At 41.8% G+C, this 17641-nt stretch overlaps 1 protein-coding gene across 7 annotated transcripts in view; it reads left to right on the top strand.

Annotated features, from left to right (window-relative positions):
* The window catches only part of HIVEP1 (HIVEP zinc finger 1), a 125780-nt gene that overhangs the window by 88559 nt on the left and 19580 nt on the right, over positions 1–17641 (top strand). For all 7 annotated transcript variants that reach the window (XM_082047068.1, XM_082047063.1, XM_082047069.1 and 4 more), the window contains one exon: positions 4887–10822. In XM_082047068.1, coding sequence (XP_081903194.1) covers positions 4887–10822 — 5936 coding nt within the window. The remainder of the gene's footprint in view (positions 1–4886; positions 10823–17641) is intronic.

Here is a 17641-nt window from a genome sequence, read left to right on the forward strand (position 1 = left end):
TCGATAGTTTTGGTAAAATAAAAATTAAATAATTATTGGATGTCAAGCGTAAGAATATTTTTAATATCTAAATACAGCGGGAAGCTTAGCTTTAGCCAGACTAAGATCCTTGGTAATGGTCTCTGTCTTCTGAAAAGCCTTACACCTTTAAATCGCTACTGTTGCTGGGTGTCAGAGTTACCTTTTAGCTGTATGTTTGAGACATCAATTAGCATTTAAACACTTTCAGAAAAGGCTTGCTCTTATTTGCAGTCTCTTGGGAGTGAAGAGCAGATTTAGGAGCTAAAGTTTAAGCACTTGGATTTGAAAAGTCTCATCTCTGTACGGAAGCCTACAATGATTTTTAAAATTCTGCAGCATGAAGTGAGCAGAGGAGATGAAGATGGTGCCGCTGGTTGGAGCGCAGGGGCTGGCAGTGGTTGCTGGCTCCATGTTTCCCAGGGTGGCGCTGAGGGAGAAGGGAGCTTGGTGCCTTGCTTTGGTTCCTCCTTATTCTCCTCTCTTTTTTTTTAAGTACAAGCACGTAGCTCTATTCGAAGGGAGAGAAAGAGAGTGGGTGTTATAATAACACGTAGGCTTTGAGACAGGCAGTTCTGAAAGTTACTTAAACAAAACCATTGAGATAATTTTGTCAAGACTCTGTCTAGTTCACCAGCGAATGCTACGGAAGAAAAAATCAGATCGCTTATACCTTTCCTTTATTTGCTGCATGAGTTATTCTGCCAGATTGCTATCTACACCATCATACTTGCGTTCTTTTGCTGTATTTCCTGCTCATAGAGCAAAGTGCAGCAGAGAAATTATAGGTGAACAAAGTCATGTTTAGAAACATCAGTTTCTCTTGTCATGTTTTGAGTGTGGAACACATACCGAAGCAAAAGAATTGAACAGAGAGTCTTGATAGCAAAGCAGAACAAAGCCAACCAGGCAAAGCACTGAGGAGATGCACCAGTGCCCCTGGGATGTAGAAAGTGAGGCATTGAGCACAACGGCATTATCACCTCGTCTCTTGGGCTGGGTAACTTCATCCTATTTGGTGTAATACAGCTTATGAAAAAGATACTTCTCAGACACTTGATTGAGGTGACGACAATTCTCAACAACACCACTTCACCACCTGAAGAAAAGGGGAATTACTGCCCAAACGATGAGAAGGGCTTTGTGATTGCGGAGGGAGGCGAGCAGAGCACCTGGAGTGGTAGGGAGAGAAAAGCAAAGCAGATCAACTTCATTTTCCTTTTTTTTTCCACACCAACATGATTTTTATGTTCTCTTTGTTCAGTGTCAGCTTGTTGATGTGGGTACACAACCCTGGTAAGTTATCACGCTCCTGAAAGTTTGTAGCTCTGAAAGGCAGAGGAGTGTTTAGCATTCTGAGATTGAAGTTTTCCACTGGTTTTCTTGTTGCCTCTGGAAATATTGATTCAGTTGATCTTTGTGCAAGCATGTAGCTGTAGATTAACAAATGTGGAATGGAATATCTTCAGCATAAAGTGGGAATACAAAAAGAAGACTTATACAAAAGGAACACAAAGCTAAATATAAGTGAAACAAAGTTGTCAGGGCTTCCTTTTTTTCCCCAAATATGCTAGAAAATTGGTTGTTAGCAAGCATGAGGTGAATATTTCCATTAAGAATGAGGATTTCTAAAATATCAAGGGGTAAAGTAGAGCACAGGACATAAACTGTTGTTAAGCCTTTTGAAGCCATTTTCAAGAGAAAGTACATTTTACAAGATTTTATAGGTGAGTACACTGAAGCGCACCTGTGACTCCATCTCTGGAATCGCAAAAGAGGTGGAGTCAGAAATACAAATGAGAAACTAGTTCTCATTATTTTTGTGGTCTGGAATTTTATTGTCATAGAAGCAGCACAATTAATGGATGTGGAGACTTTAAAAAAATTACTATTTATGTATGTAACACAATGCATGCCTTACCTTTGTTGATTCTTTTTTCTTTCCTTTTCAGTTTCTCTAACAATTTTTATGGTTTGGCATGTGTTGAACAACATTTTTAAAAAGAAAGGCGGTACATAGGGTATGGAAAATTCTGATCTTATATTTGTAATAGATTCACATTTTAAATTATGTTATTGGTAGATTAGAGATGCATTTTTACTTTCTACAAGGCTTTCTTAAGGCACATTACATCTTTCAACTGTGTTGGTTTCCAGTTCACTGGCATGGTGCTGGTTCAATATGCGTGTTCCTCTGTACTATACAGTTGAAAGCCAGGGATAGTAGTTATTTAATATTCTGAGGCCATGAGGAAGCAGCACATTGTTTGATTGTTCGGTTCCTGCGGTATAAAACACCTTAGTTTTTTTGTGCACCTTTGTCTGCTCGAATGTTCACAATTCCTGGCACTGTTCTCTTCCCAGCCACGTGTAATGTGCCCAGCTCTCCCCGTAGCGCTCCGGTACAAACACCAGCAGCCTGATCGGCGCGGAGGCGTGATTGTGACGGGATAAAAGCTGCCGTGTGTGCAGAAAAGGAACCAAATTACTTACGCGCAATTAACGTGGCCACGCTTCAGAGAGATCACCAAACCACGGCTGAAAGCACTCTTTTATATAATTACCTTGTTATTCTCTCTTCAATTCGTGTAAAATTGTTTTTGTTTTTGCTGAAGAAAAAACAGTTGCAGTAGGCTATGAATTTTAAAGAAATCGCCATTAATAATGTTGATGGTAAATTACTAGTGTAAGCTACTCGTTTAATTGTGAAGCAATGGAAAGTACAGATCATCATGATGGAAGATAACTCAGTTTTGAATATGTTAAATCCAGTCTAGTATGAATAGGTTTTGGTGATAAAGCAGTAAGTGCAAAGTTCATGTAAAGGTAAGTGAACAATTACTGCAGAAATTTATTTCTGGATGCACAAGAGGAGCATGAGGTCCCCATAACCAGGATTTGGAGCCAGTAGTTCTGCCAAGGGATTCCTCTGTGGGACTGCAGAATGTGACAAAACAGTCTTTTAGTCTTCACGGTTAAATTTCTGCTAGTTGGACTGTGACAGGACAAGGTCATGTTCTGCAGAACCTCCGCGTTTGCAATACATTATGTGCGGTGCGTAGTCTGAAATCTTTCAGTTTGCAAGGAAATCTCCTGAATATACATTCACCCTTAGTAAATATATGTGTGCTTTAAGTTGGCATTGAGTTGGAAACGGGATTTTGAACTTCCAAGTGTCTGGCATTAGCACATATCCCAGTTGGGTTTTGGTCTGACACACGGAAAACATAACATCTTCTTGCCTTTCTTTTCCTATTGGTCACTTTGCATTCTCTGCTGCTAGACGAGCTTTAAGCATTGCCTGGATTTCCTTTACATGGATTTTCCTTTCACCCTGGATTCATCAGTTCCAGTATCTCCTGTAAGATATACACTATGCATTGGCTTTCCTCCCACCATGGTGTAGAAGCCAGCTGGTGTTTCAGCAAGAGGAGGGTCCTCATGCTACTCAAAAGGGGACGTAGGGTTGATGGATACTGGGAAGTCTGAGCTTTCTCCACTTAGCTCCTTGTGCAGCTGACTGTGATAATTTTGTCCCTTTTTACATTGTCTTAAGGCTGTTCTTTACCTAGAAGTGCGCATAAACCTCTGTTCCTGAGTAACTGTATACGCAAGTGAACATGCTACATGGACTTAGTACAGCTTCCCAAAATGTGTATGCAGCTGAACCTTTTCAGAGGCATCAGCCAGCCCTCGAGTCACATCAGATCCTTCCTTTGCTTTGAATATGGGCAATCGGATGAATGTGGTCTTGGCGAACAGCCTAATGAATGAATTGTAAAAGCTTGAAAAAATGGATTTACATCCATTTAATATTTGGGTTCCTCTGTGCTACCAGAGATGGTAGCTGAGGCAGTGGCTGTGAGTGAGTGGATGTTAGGAAAGGAGTAAAATAAAATAAATAATTAACCAACAGACTAAATATCACACTGTTGAAATAAACAAAGGTAACATCAGGTATCTATTAAAAAATATAGGCTTGTCCGTGTCAACACTGATGTTCAGTCTATATGTGATTTTTGTGATGGAGGAAATTGGACTCTGCACAAATACAAGTACTTGCTACAAAATTATTCTACTGAATAATATTCCAATTCATTTGCTTTTCACTACACCCCTGAAACTCTGCATGCATACCTGCTTAAAATCAGCAACAAGTGTAGCTAGTAATGAAATAATTCAAATTGAGTTTATTTTGTTTCATGATGCACAAATAGAAAATCATTTAAGTGTGACTGATTCTATTCATCCACAGTAGTTGCTCATCTGAAATGCTATTGAAGTTCAGTAATTGGAGCTCTGAAATACAGTATTTGACAGATGGTGTGGGTGGTTGTGCCATTTCCATGATAAATCTGCTTACAAATATAACCACGAGGAAGTTGTCTTCATTCCTTGACTGCTGCAACATATAGATGGAAAAAAGCGACAAACACGGCATGAAAACGGATTTGTGTCTTGGTTCTTCATTTTCCTGCTATAATGATTTGAATTTTTAAAGTGCAAGAGAGGGAGTTTCTTTTTACTTTATCTTCAGATAAAGGTGTTGCTATAAAATGCTAAAATACTGTTTCAGTAGCTTTTATTTTCTTACGTTTCCTGTGAAGCTTTTCCTTTAGTGAATTACTTTTGTAATGTCTTACAGCATCAGTTAGAAAGCTTTACTCTTTTTATATAAAAACTAAGTAGATCTTCACTAAGATACATTTACTGTTAAAAGAATATTAGAGGCTGGAGAAATAGATAGTCCTGTTGCTCCAGGGCTTACTGTTGAAACTTAGAGATCATAAAATGGTACAGATAAAAATATACTGCATTATCCAGTTTTAATATTTTTTTTTTTTTTAATTTTCTTTGTGTTTTAACAGAAATCACCGATGCTGGTACCAGAGGAACCCAAGATACAATTAAAGGTGTGAAAAGAAAAAAGATTGTGACTGAAAACCATCTTAAAAAAATACCAAAATCGCCTTTGAGAAGCCCTGCGGAAGCCAAGGTTAAGCAAAAGGTAGACCCTTCGCGGCTAAAAGCTCTTCCAGATGCCTCCAAACACGCCACAGCACAGGATCACCAACCCGTGCAAAATGGAAATCAATGTACCAAACAAAACGGGGGAGCGCTTAGTAGTGAGATAAATGTTGAAACAACCAAATCTGAGACATCAATGCAGACAAAGCTTTCACTGACGCATCAGTCCTTAGATTTGGGTAAACAGGCAGGGGAGCGTGCTGATGCAAACCAACTGAACTCTCCAGAGAAGAAGTCTCTCTCAAACTCCTCATCAAGTAAAACAAAGACTGACAGTAATGAATGTATTAATTTTGTTGATTGTAGTACGTCATCCCCATGTACACGCACTGCATTCGATGTCTTATTAAAAGCTATGGAGCCTGAACTGAATACCTTAGCACAAGAGTGCCCCCCATATGGGATGCAAATAGAGAAACTGAGACCAAATAAAACTGTAAGCACCTCTTCTAGTCTCACGTCCAACACAGTGAGCGTCCAAAACCAGTCTGCTTTGTCACAGCATGAGTTTGCAGTTGGAACTCACTATTTCCCATGCACATTAAACAATGTGCACGTAGCAGCAGCAGCCAAGACTGGACAAGCACAAGGCCAAACAGTTTCTCATTCACAAGACCTTATTCCTAAAACCAGTCAACAAAATCACCAGGTTGTTATGTGTCCAAGTTTCACTAGATCACTGGTACAACAGCAGAGTCAAGAAAACCCCAAGCTCCAGCAGATATACAGCATAGCAGTAACGTCGTCTGTCGTTCACACCTCTTCTTCTACTGTAACTCAGGTTTTTCCTCAAAACCAGTTAGTAGCAAGTTCGTCTTCACCTTTGTCAATTAGCACATCGAGCTCAACGCACTTGTCTATAGGTCCCATGTATAATTCAGCCCAGATAGCATCAGTTGTAAACCATGGTGTAGAACAAATATGTAACCTCTTGAAAGACCAGAAGCCTAAAAAGCTAGGGAAATACGTCTGTGAGTATTGCAATCGGGCCTGTGCCAAGCCCAGCGTTCTCCAGAAGCACATCCGATCCCATACTGGAGAGCGACCGTATCCTTGTGTGACGTGTGGGTTTTCATTTAAAACCAAAAGCAACCTGTACAAGCACAAAAAATCTCATGCACATGCTATCAAACTTGGACTTGTCCTACAACCAGATTCAGGTGGCCTCTTCTTGTCTCATGACTCGGACAAAGCACTTAGCATTCATTCAGATGTGGAAGAAAGTGGTGAAAGTGAAGATGAAGGCACTGCTGATGAAAGACAAGATGATCAAGAACTGGAACCTGCACAAATAGTGAAAGTCATTTCTAGTGCAGAAACGTTGCGGAAAGGAAGCCCTGTTCCATTAAGCAACCCAGACTGTATACCAGTTGACTCTTCATTACATGATACAGAACCTCAAGTAAGGCCAGCTTTACCAAAAGTAGTAGTTCATCCTGTAAATGTTTCTCCATTAAGGGCCGACAGCCCCAAAGTAACAGAACCAGCACCCGAGTTTGCTGCAGCACAGCGAAAAGCGGATTTTAAAGCAGCAGCTCTTCAGTCAAATTTAACACATACAGCCTCGTTCAAGGAGAATGACAGAAAGCAATATCAGAAAGTAGAAATGGGCCTGTTAGAGGAACAGCTGGGATCTGCAGCAGGAGCGACGCATGCTCAGCTCCAGAGACAACAGGCAACTGATGGTTCCCAAGATCAGCAAGGGAAATGTCTTTTGAGCCCTAGAAGTTTAGGTAGCACTGATTCTGGTTATTTCTCACGTTCTGAAAGTGCCGATCAAACAATGAGCCCACCAGCTCCTTTCGTAAGAGGATTGTTGACATCTGAGAAAGATCCAAATAAAAACCTGCCCAGTGTGGCACGAACAAGTGGCGTGGTGGCGTCAGTGGTACAAACTGTTTGTGCTGAAAAAAATCTGATTCTCTCTGGCCAAATGCGACCTCCCATGGCAACAAAAACTCTTGAGGAGCGTATCTCAAAGTTAATTTCTGATAATGAAGCTGTTGTGGATGACAAACAGTTAGATAGCGTGAAACCAAGAAGAACATCTCTTTCGAGAAGAGGAAGCATAGATTCACCGAAATCCTACATATTTAAGGATTCTTTCCAGTTTGATTTAAAGCCCATGGGAAGAAGAACTAGCTCAAGCTCTGATATACCAAAGTCTCCTTTCACACCCACTGAGAAATCAAAGCAAGTTTTTCTTCTTTCTGTACCATCCCTTGACTGTTTACCTATAACACGAAGTAATTCCATGCCTACTACCAGTTACTCAGCAGTACCTCCAAATGTAATACCTCCCTCTCATCCCCTTCGAGGAAGTCAGTCATTTGATGATAAAATTGGCTCTTTATACGATGATGTTTTTGTATCAGGACCTGCTGCTCCACTGAACCAAGGCGGACATCCTCGGACCCTTGTTAGACAGGCAGCAATAGAAGATTCTTCTACTGGTGAAAGCCAAGTTCTTGGACCGATGCGATCTGTGGAAGAAAGTTATCTGGGGTGTAATTTATCAAATGAAACTTTACTGCAAAGGAGTAAGTCCCTGGCACAGGGATCAAATTCAGAAAAAGCAAAGAAGTCCCCTCAGGTGCGAGGAACGATGTTTGAGTGTGAAACTTGCAGAAACAGATACAGAAAACTGGAAAATTTTGAAAACCACAAAAAATTTTATTGTTCAGAGTTGCATGGACCCAAAACTAAGGCAGCAATCCGAGAGCCTGAACATAAAACTGTTCCAAACAGTACACAGCCTCAAATTCTGCACTACAGAGTTACTACTTCAACTGGTGTCTGGGAACAGACACCCCAGATAAGGAAGAGAAGGAAAATGAAAAGTGTTGGCGATGACGATGACCCACAGCAAAATGATACAAGCATACCATCAAAGAACACGGAAGGCCAAAGCAAGGCAGCAAATCCTTCCAGTCTGTCAAAACATGGTGTGACAACAGTGGTGGGATCACAACAGCCAAGCAACCTTCTACTTCAGAGTTCCCAAATTCAGCTTGTGGCTCGAGGTACAGATCAAACTACCGAGCCAAAGATGGCTCCTCTCATTGAAAAGCAGGCAAGTTCAGCTGTGCAAGAAAAGGTGGAGTTGAAAAGACAAGGGACTGGGATTTCGGTAATACAGCACACCAATTCACTGAGCAGAAATAGCTCATTTGAGAAATCAGAGTCATTTGAAAGAGTATCACCAGTTTCTTCTCAGGAGCCCAACAAGGTTGCAAAGCACTGCTCCTTGAACACGATTGTAATCAAAGAGGAAAGACATCTGAATACACCCCAGCAGCATCAACCCCTGTCGTCAGAGGCACCCAGAGGGGACGTTCAGGGAAGCCAAGTAGTTTCTAATGAGCGAAGCACACCACTTCAGCCGTCAAGACTTGTTCGCCAGCATAACATCCAGGTTCCTGAAATACTGGTCACAGAAGAACCAGACAGGGACCAAGAAAACCAATACAGCGATCAGGAAAAGGCGGAAAGGTTTAATTGGCCACAGCGCAGTGAAACACTGTCAAAATTGCCAACAGAAAAGCTTCCACCAAAGAAGAAACGAATTCGCTTGGCCGAAATGGAGCATTCATCTGCTGAGTCAAGTGCTGATTCCACCCTTTCCAGAAGCCTAAGTCGGGAGAGTAGTTTGTCTCATGCCTCCAGTTTCTCAGCTTCATTCGATAAAGACGAAACTTCAAAAGCTGAGAATCCCCCGAAAGCAGAGCCTGTGAGTAAATTGCCGGAGTTCCTCATGATTCCCGCTGGCTCTCACGTTCTGACTGTGCCTGGGCCTCATTACCGGGAGATGAGACGTGCGGCCTCAGAGCAGATCAGCTGCACGCAGCCCTCCATGGAGGTTGTGGACTACAGGAGTAAGTCTTTTGACTGTGGAAGCATGTCTCCGTCAAAACCTGCTACACTTGTAGAGATAGCCTCTCCAAAAGCGTCATCTGCAAATGGAGCAACTGGACACGTGCCTCTGCTAGAAAGGAGGAGGGGGCCATTTGTAAGACAAATATCTTTAAATATTGCTCCAGAGAGTCATCAGCCTCAAGTTAAATCGACATCTTCATTTCAGACAGCTCATGCTGCAGATGTGCCCGCAGTGCCATTGCACAGGCTGCAGACCTCTGACAAATCTTCAGTGGAGCTTCCTACCAGTGCTCAGCATTCACAGACTCACTCCAGGCCTCACTCGGCCATTCACAATTGCAATCCTGTTAGCCTGTCTTCAGTTCAGCAACCTTTAGATCACGTTTTGAGTAATCAAGGACAGCCATCCTCGACCCATCAGCCTTCCCAGACATGTAGTAAAACGTCAGCCCAAGGGGAGCAAGTGAGCACATACACACTTTCTTGTCGTGCCGATGAAAAAAAGGATTGTTTTGCTCCGAAGTATCAACTGCAAGTTAAAACATTACATATAGGTCAGCCATACTCTTCTAAATTGCTAAAAAATACTTTATCAGCTCAGACAGTTCCAAGTCAGGTTGGCGTGGACCAGAACGCAACCTCCTTTGAACTGCAGACCAAACTGTCTGATATGTCTAATCCCTATTCTGTGCCTCCTTTAAAGCAAATTGTCCCTAATAACTGCAGTAGTCAAATACATCAGATTCCTCCTTTTGTGGTTCCTGTCCGTATTCACAGCAGTATGCCGTCCTATGGCTTTGCAACTGTTACACCCCTTCCCCACATTTTAGTCACCCAGGATCAGGTCAGTCAACCTGTTTGCAAAACTAATGTTGCGACAGTGCCAACGCTTGAAGGCAAAACTCAGCTGCCAAAATCTCACAAAGATCACCAGAGGACTTTGCCAAATTCATTTGAATTTGAAAATTCACAACCAGAAAGTGGAACCAGAAATTCACTTTTGTCAAGCTCTTCAAATATTGTTCAGAAGGTGCCAGTTAGCGGACTCTTCCCTCAACCAGAAGCTACAGCTTCAAGTAAACGAATGCTTTCCCCAGCCAACAGTTTAGATATTGCCATGGAAAAGCAGCAAAAACGTGTTAAAGATGAGAGTGGAGCTGCCTGCATGACAGATGCTAGGCCACTGCATAGATCTAATGACCCTACTAGTAAGCAAAAGAAACCAGTTTTGGTAAGACAGGTTTGCACCACAGAGCCTCTCGAAAATCACCTCCTAGATCCTGAGGGTGTTGCACAGCATGAAAAGAGCAGCAAAGCTGGTACTTCAGACCTGCTGTTGTCTGACCGTCTATCATCTGACACTGGGATTTCAGAAACCTTACAGGAGTCACCAGAATCTGAAGACCTTAAGTCTTCGGCATCGCCAGTGTTTGTTGTCAGAAAACCATCTGAATTGTCTCCAGTGAATAATCTGAGTTCTCTTCTCAAGGCTGTAAGTAGCAGTCAAGAAAGAAGGTCCCCAAGTAACAGCAGTGAGAGGAAGCAGATCAACAGCCAGGGTCAAGCAAAGCCTGTAACTACATTGGCTGAGATGAATGCAGGAGAAATGCAGAGGTTGTCATTTCCGAGCCTCAAGACCTCAACGAGTTTTACCTGGTGTTATCTCCTGAAGAGAAAACCATTGCATCTGCTGCAAAACGATCAGAAAATCTCTGCCTATTCTACATGGACCATTAGTTCCAGCAATCCCAATCCACTTGGTTTGTCGACAAAGGTAGCTCTCTCCCTCCTCAATTCAAAACAAAAAGCTGAAAAACCGCTGTACACTCAAGCCAGAACTACTCATCCCAGATGTGATGTATTGGTCTATTCAAGCAAGTGGAAGAACAGCTTAACCAAGGTACTTAAGCTATGTTTGATGTATACTGATTGTTTACAGAGGATTTGCATTGGAAATTATGCTTGTTGCTATTTTAGAGAATGTAGTATGCCTGACATGTATAGTCTATGCGCTTATTTATTTTAGTTATGCTAGATCAAACTGCTAAAAAGATCTTGAGTAATTCCATTAAGAAACCTGTTCATAAGGATTTATCACTTTTCATGGAAATTAGTTCCTGGATTTAAATCTGTATATGGAGAGTTTATCGTGGCAGGAATATGTTTGGCTATTTTTCATTGCAAAGGGTAGAACAAAAATAGTTCTGACATAAATATTTTTAAACACTTTCAACTTAAAACAGGTTAATTTAAGATCATAATTGCATATTTTGCCTTAAAAACAGCTGGTATTTTTTTTGTTATAAAGAGTGCTCAGCCTGAACAGGTGCCCATGGATACAGCATGGAAATATTTTTCACCATCGTTGATCATCTAACTGTGAGCAGAGCAGTGTACCGTTTCCCTTTCTCCCACCTAGGTTAACTGGTGGTGTGAAATAATGACAAAAATAGCAAAGTCTGAAACAAAATTATGGCTGCCATAAAACCACTGACAATTTTTTGGATCGATATGGCTCCAAAGATGATGTTAAATCTTGCACAGTGGAATATACTCCTGGCAATGCTTGTGACCCACATAAAACGCCACATTATCCCGGAGTCAGACGTGGCAGAGCAAAGCGGTCACTCGTGTCCTCAGCTGCCTCAGGGCTGCACATGTGTGATCAGGATTTCACTCACTGGACAAGTTTTTTTGTGTACAAGACCAAAGCTGTGCTGATTTTCACTGGATTTGGCGTTCCTTAATAACTGAATCGCCTCTGTGAATGGTGTCTCTCTGCCCTTACAGTAAGACAAGAGGTAGCCATGTCTGTTTAGTGGATTCAGTACTCGCTTTTACTGGGCACTCGAATCCTGTGTTCAGTTTTGGGCCCCTCAATATGAGAAAGACATTTAAGTGCTGGAGAGAGTCCAGAGAAGGGCAATGAAGCTGGTGAGGGGTCCGGAGCACGAGTCTGATGAGGAGCAGCTGAGGGAACTGGGTCTGTTCAGCCCGGAGAAAAGGAGGCTGAGGGGAGACCTGATCGCTGTCTACAACTACCTGAAAGGAGGTTGTAGCATGGAGGGGGTTGGTCTCTTCTCCCAAGTAGCAAGTGATAGAACAATAGGAAATGGCCTCAAATTTTGCCAGGGCAGGTTTAGATTGGACATTAGGAAAAATGTCTTCACGGAAAGGGCTATCAGGCATTGGAACAGGCTGCCCAGGGAAGTGGTGGAGTCACCATCCATGGAGGTCTTTAAAAGACATGTAGACAAGGTTCTTAGGGACATGGTTTAGTGCCATGGTTGGGTTAATGGTCAGACTCAATGATCTTGAGGGTCTTTTCCAACCAAAATGACTCTGTGATCTAGTGAAACCATAAAGCTTTCTGAAGGGAGTCTGGGCGTACAGCATGGTTTCACACTCTTCTTTCCTCTTTGCTGTGCACACCACAGGTGTGATGCTGAACAGCTCTTTGGAGCTGGCAAAACAGGGTGGAGCTCCCATTCTCCAGAATCGTTCAGGACACGGAAAACCTTTTTGAGAGGGCAAAAGCAGTTGTAACTTGCCCTAATCCAGCATTCTGCCCTCAGCAAAACTTTCTGGGCATTGGGCTGGGAATTGAGGTCTGTAGAGCCAGCAAGCAGCTCTAGAGGAGACACCACAGGCTTGGAAGAAGACGTATATCTGTGGATGATGAGTGATGGGGCTGTTGGTGTCAGAGGTCACCCTGCGATGTTTCTGCATTGGCTAAATGTTTTGCTAAGATACAGACTGGTCAGTGGGGAAAAGAGCAAATAGGATGAGAAACTGTATAAGAGGAAGAAATGGTTTCAGAATTACAGGGAAGTCAAGAAAATGTACTGAAACCCCTCAGGCCAAGAGAGCATTGGAGTTAAATCTAGTCCTCCTGAAATCTGTGGGAGACTTTGCTAACATTTATATTGGAGGTCAAAACTTTATCCGTAATATTTCATGCAGAAAATGCACACAGAGTGGTGGCTTTGTGTTAGTGCTGTAACTGAATTTAATTGTTGGTTCCATATTGGTGTGCCACCTTTGTTTAAACTCGTATTACCTTTTTCAGCCTGCTCCCTCATACATTTTATGAGATGTTGTACCAAATTAAAACAAAACAAAACAAAAGAATCTGAAGGTTTAGCTTTTTCATTGTACATAGTTGAGTGATTCTTTCTAAGGCAAGTCTCACATCAATTGTGTCATTGACTCATGTTTGTTTTACTTTTTAAGGACAATCTATCAGAAGAAATGCTGTGATAACAAAGCTACTGTGTGTCTATTGAAAAACAAATATTGTCTACAAACAAATTCTGTTTAGAATATAAATAACAGATAATAATATTTTGAAAAATATTTTGACAGCACCCTTTTAAACACTCTAGGAGTACTTAAATGCTGTAATAGGCAGCTGTCAGGTACATTTACAATGCCGCTGCCACAAAAGAACCACAGTTACTAATCTTTCTTCAGTCTTTCTTGCTGACATTTTGAATGAAGCACACAGGCATGGTGAAAATGAAGAGCTCTTAAGGTCTGCTTGCAGCTGATTTACAGGTTTTACTCCAGGCTATTATAAAGGAAGAAAGTGCAGCAAGAAAGCACCAATTAAAGTTCAGTTGGCATCTCAGATTGTATGAGCAAGGTATAGGATGGCAGAAATTAAAAATTTCCAAGACCTGATAGGTACTATGACCTGACACCTCCTGAGTTTGTCTGATTTCCATTTTAATGACTCAGGCAGCAGGATTTCAGCCACTTTCCAGGATGGCGATAATGCTGCTGTTACAATACACCTGTGTATTACCAGTCTCCAGTTAGACCTGGTAATGGAATAGCCGATGCCAACTGGGAAATTTGGAAACTTCATCACAAAAGCCATGTTTAAAGAAAGCAAAAACTGAAATTCCTCATTCAGTTCACTCCCAGTAGTTCTCATACCATTCTTTCTGGTTGAGACTGAGGATGGAGGATGTTAGAGGTCCTTGTGGAATTTAATATTCCATTGGAAAAACAAACAACAACAAAGAAAAACCCAGACAACAATTTAGCAATTAATTTTATGTTATTTAAAAAAAAAAAAAAAGGCAACTGATTTCCTGCTTAAAAGCCTAATGGGGTCCCAAGTTCCTGAAGGAACCACAGTTTGGACTGCAAGTCTAAAAGGGTTGCAACTGCCATTGGGAAGATGTTTGCACAAGTGCTTTGCACATTTTAACCCTGACCTGACAGAGAGCTTTAAGTGCTACTATAATCTAATTTATAAACAACAATAAAAATGCAGCACTGCTGTACCTCACCTCCTGTCTCACAGTCAAAGCCCTTTCTAAAGTGATTTGGTGTGTTCTGCTTATGGGGCTTTAACTGCTGATGTTCTCACCAAGATAAAGTGACTTGCTGAACTGCTCCTGGGTTTGCCCCCAGAACTAAAGTCGTGTCTACAGAGATCTCCTGCTGCTGCATAACCGCTACTAATCACTGTCACAAGAAAAAAGCAATTCTTTCAACAACAGATGCCACGGGAGATGAAGAGACATGTGAAGAAAATGCGAACAATAAGGAACCCCAGGACTTTGTTTGCTCTTCACAATTCCGTGCTCAGAGGCAATAGGTGAAGTTGCCACATGCCAGTGATTCAGAAGGCAAACCACAAAACCTTATTGTGAAAGAAGCTCCTGGAATGAGTACAGCATGTTAAAATGTAACAGGAGGTTCACCTGCATGGAAAAGGCTTATTCTGTCTCCCTGCTCTTTTTATTTTATTCTATTTGTTATTAATTTTTTGCCAGTTTTGCTCACCTGAAGTCGGTGGTGGTGTATCAGGAGCCCGTTCGCAAGCCCCCACATTGATCTTGGCTTCCCTTCCTGAAGCAAATCAGTAATGCGTGCAGTATTCCAGGGTGAAGATTTTCAGGCAAGAATAAAGCTGAAGAACGGAAAGTTTCTCCTAACTGGAAAACTTTTCTTTCTTGGATGACGTGCCATAGCAGTCCAGCTCGCCACTGGAAAGTAGTTAAATGCAGAAGATTTTTATGCATACACTAGTAAAAGTTTAAAGATATTAAAAGCGTTTTCCTCGAGTGGCTATGTGCCAATGGGAAAAAATGTTTAATGAATATTATAATCTGAAATTTATAACTTTGATGATTCAGGCTGTGAGCTTTTTTTTTTCCAAGGGAAGTTGTTAAGTACCAGAAGTATCTATCGAACTCTGGTCTCTGGGCAGCCCTAAGATCAGGTTTTTTTCCAGTTTTATACCAGCAATTGAAGACAGTGGAGTTAAATGAGTAAAGTAGAAATGAATCATGGGCCTTGCCTCTATGAGAGAAGATTGTGTTAGAAACAGAAAGCATAAGCATGGAGCGGAACATTTTACAGCGCTGCCATTTTTCCAACTTTTCCACCAGTACCTGTGGGGTTTTTGGGGGGTTTTAGATGAGGCGTGTTAAAGGACTTCCACACAAGAAGCCCATGCTCCTTAGAGACTGGTTGCTCTTCAGAATTTACAGAGGACCCAAGTCCTCTTCAGCATCGGTTTGGAATCTTTCATAAAAACTAAAAATAATGTGCTTTTTTTTTCATTAGCAGGGAGCATTTCTGTAGACTTCTGTGACAGAAACTCAGTGTTTCTATTGAAGCATCTCTGTGATCACAGCATTTTTCATGTTTAAGGCACTGAAACAAGTGCTAAAATAACATAGAACCAGTAAATTAAAGGATATCAGTGGGAGGTAGATAGGAATTTGAACACCTATATTAGACTGTCTTTGTACATAAACATGTGTGTGTGTGCTAAAAAGAGAAAGGGAGGCAGGGGGAAAGGGGTGTGCAGAGAATCCAGGGGTGTTTGGCCATATGTTAGCTTTTGCATTCTAGGTGCTTTTACGAATACACAGTATATTATAACACTATTTCACTGTAGTTTGAATTACAACGTGGACTAAATACTTCTGGAATCTTGCTTTTTCCTTTGTCTTTTTATTATTGAAATTTAAATCTGGAAAGAATGCTTAGTATTTAAGTTTGAAATCAGGCACTTCAAGATTGCGTTATTCCAGCTGCTGGGAATATTTATGTGGTATTCGCTTTATGGTATGTATTCCGTATTTTCCACTGCTCTTTTCTGGTTAAATTACAAATGTCATCTTGTTACTCTTTGTTTGCAGTGGAAACAAAAGCAATTCATGTGCCAAGTAGCATATAGGAACTACAACATGGCTGAGTTGTACTTACTGGAGTAGGCTCAACTACTGCTATTTCTCATCTCCCTTCACCTTGTGTGAATGCTGTTAAAACATGCAGGGTGAAATTTCTTTCTTCCTACGCACAGGCAAAGCTGTCATCCATGCTTTGGTAGAACTGCTCAGATAGTTGAAAATCCAGCCCAAATCAATCCAAGGGGCTGCATGAAGGCGTACGGATTGGAGTGGTGCTTGCAGCCCGTGCGGATTCCGAGGGCTTTGACGCAAATAAAAGATGCTTTTCCTCTGGTCCATGTCAGTTCCCCATCAGCCACATTCCTCATTGGGTGGGGAGTCAAGGCGGTGGCTGAAACTGCATGGAGGATGATGGGCAAGGACTGAGTGCCAGAATGATGTCACCCATCAATATATGTAATGACCGGTGTAATCCATCAGTCATTTTAAGTCAGCCACTGAAGTAATTCTTCTTGCCAAGAATTCATGAGCTTTACAGCGTTAAATTTTGTAATGACTAGAAAACATAAGGCCAGACTTTTTTTCTCTCATCACTTTATTCACTTATCAATATGAGCAAATGTGGTAAGTGTGCCAGCTATGTGGGTAGAACAGTTTATAAATACAGCAGTAATAATTGCTGGCTAATTGGATCATTCCTTCATTGTTGCCCATTTTATAAATGTCCTAGACTTGGAAGGAGTAGATTTTAATTGGCAAATGTTGGGGGAACTCATCCTTCTTTAGAAAAAAACCCAAAAGTTCCTTAATTAATAATCAGGGGAAATGGAGAAATGTATTTTTGTTCTGCTAGACAACTGGTACGCTTCTTCTTGTAATTTGGGCGGGCAGCGGGAATTAAGTGTGGAGACCTGCTTTGGAAGGCGTTCTGTTAGTAACTTCACTGAATTGGGAACAGTCAGTTCCCACACAGAACATTTTTTGAAAAATACTATAAATCAGAAATGTTAGCTGTTAGTATCTCCCCTTGATACGCTTCTGCTTTCCACCCTTCTCTTTGTGGGGCTTCAGGAAAGCAGTTCCTGCCAGCCATGAGGTGCTGCTGGTTCGTGGGTGGGTCGGTGAGACCTGAGACCCACAGCTGTGGGGTGAAGAGCACCAGGGAAACCCTTCCCTGTCCTGCCCCTGCCCTGCTGTGTTGGACACTTGGGCAAGTGCTACTGGAACCTTGCAGGGTATGAGCAGCACGGGAAAAGCACAGATAACTGGTTGTGCACTAAACCCTTTTGTGAAATTATGGGGGTCAGTGAGTCATAGAGCTGCAGAGCCCCATCTCTAGGGCCCAGTGACCACATGGAGGGCAGAGGAGCAAACCTGTAGCTGTTCAGGAAGCAACGCCGTTTGCTTGTAAGCATCTTTGCTCCGTTGAAGGCTTGTCTGTGAGCTAAAAAATGTCACCTTCACCTTCCCTGAAGAGGGAAGAGGCATCTCCTCCTGTAGATTCAAAGCACTCCTGGTTTCCTACAGTGCCATGATCTCCATCTCGATTTGCCAGTCCACAA

Source organism: Streptopelia decaocto (assembly GCF_964273445.1).
Source record: "Streptopelia decaocto genome assembly, chromosome: 2".
NCBI classification, from domain to species: Eukaryota; Metazoa; Chordata; class Aves; order Columbiformes; family Columbidae; genus Streptopelia; species Streptopelia decaocto.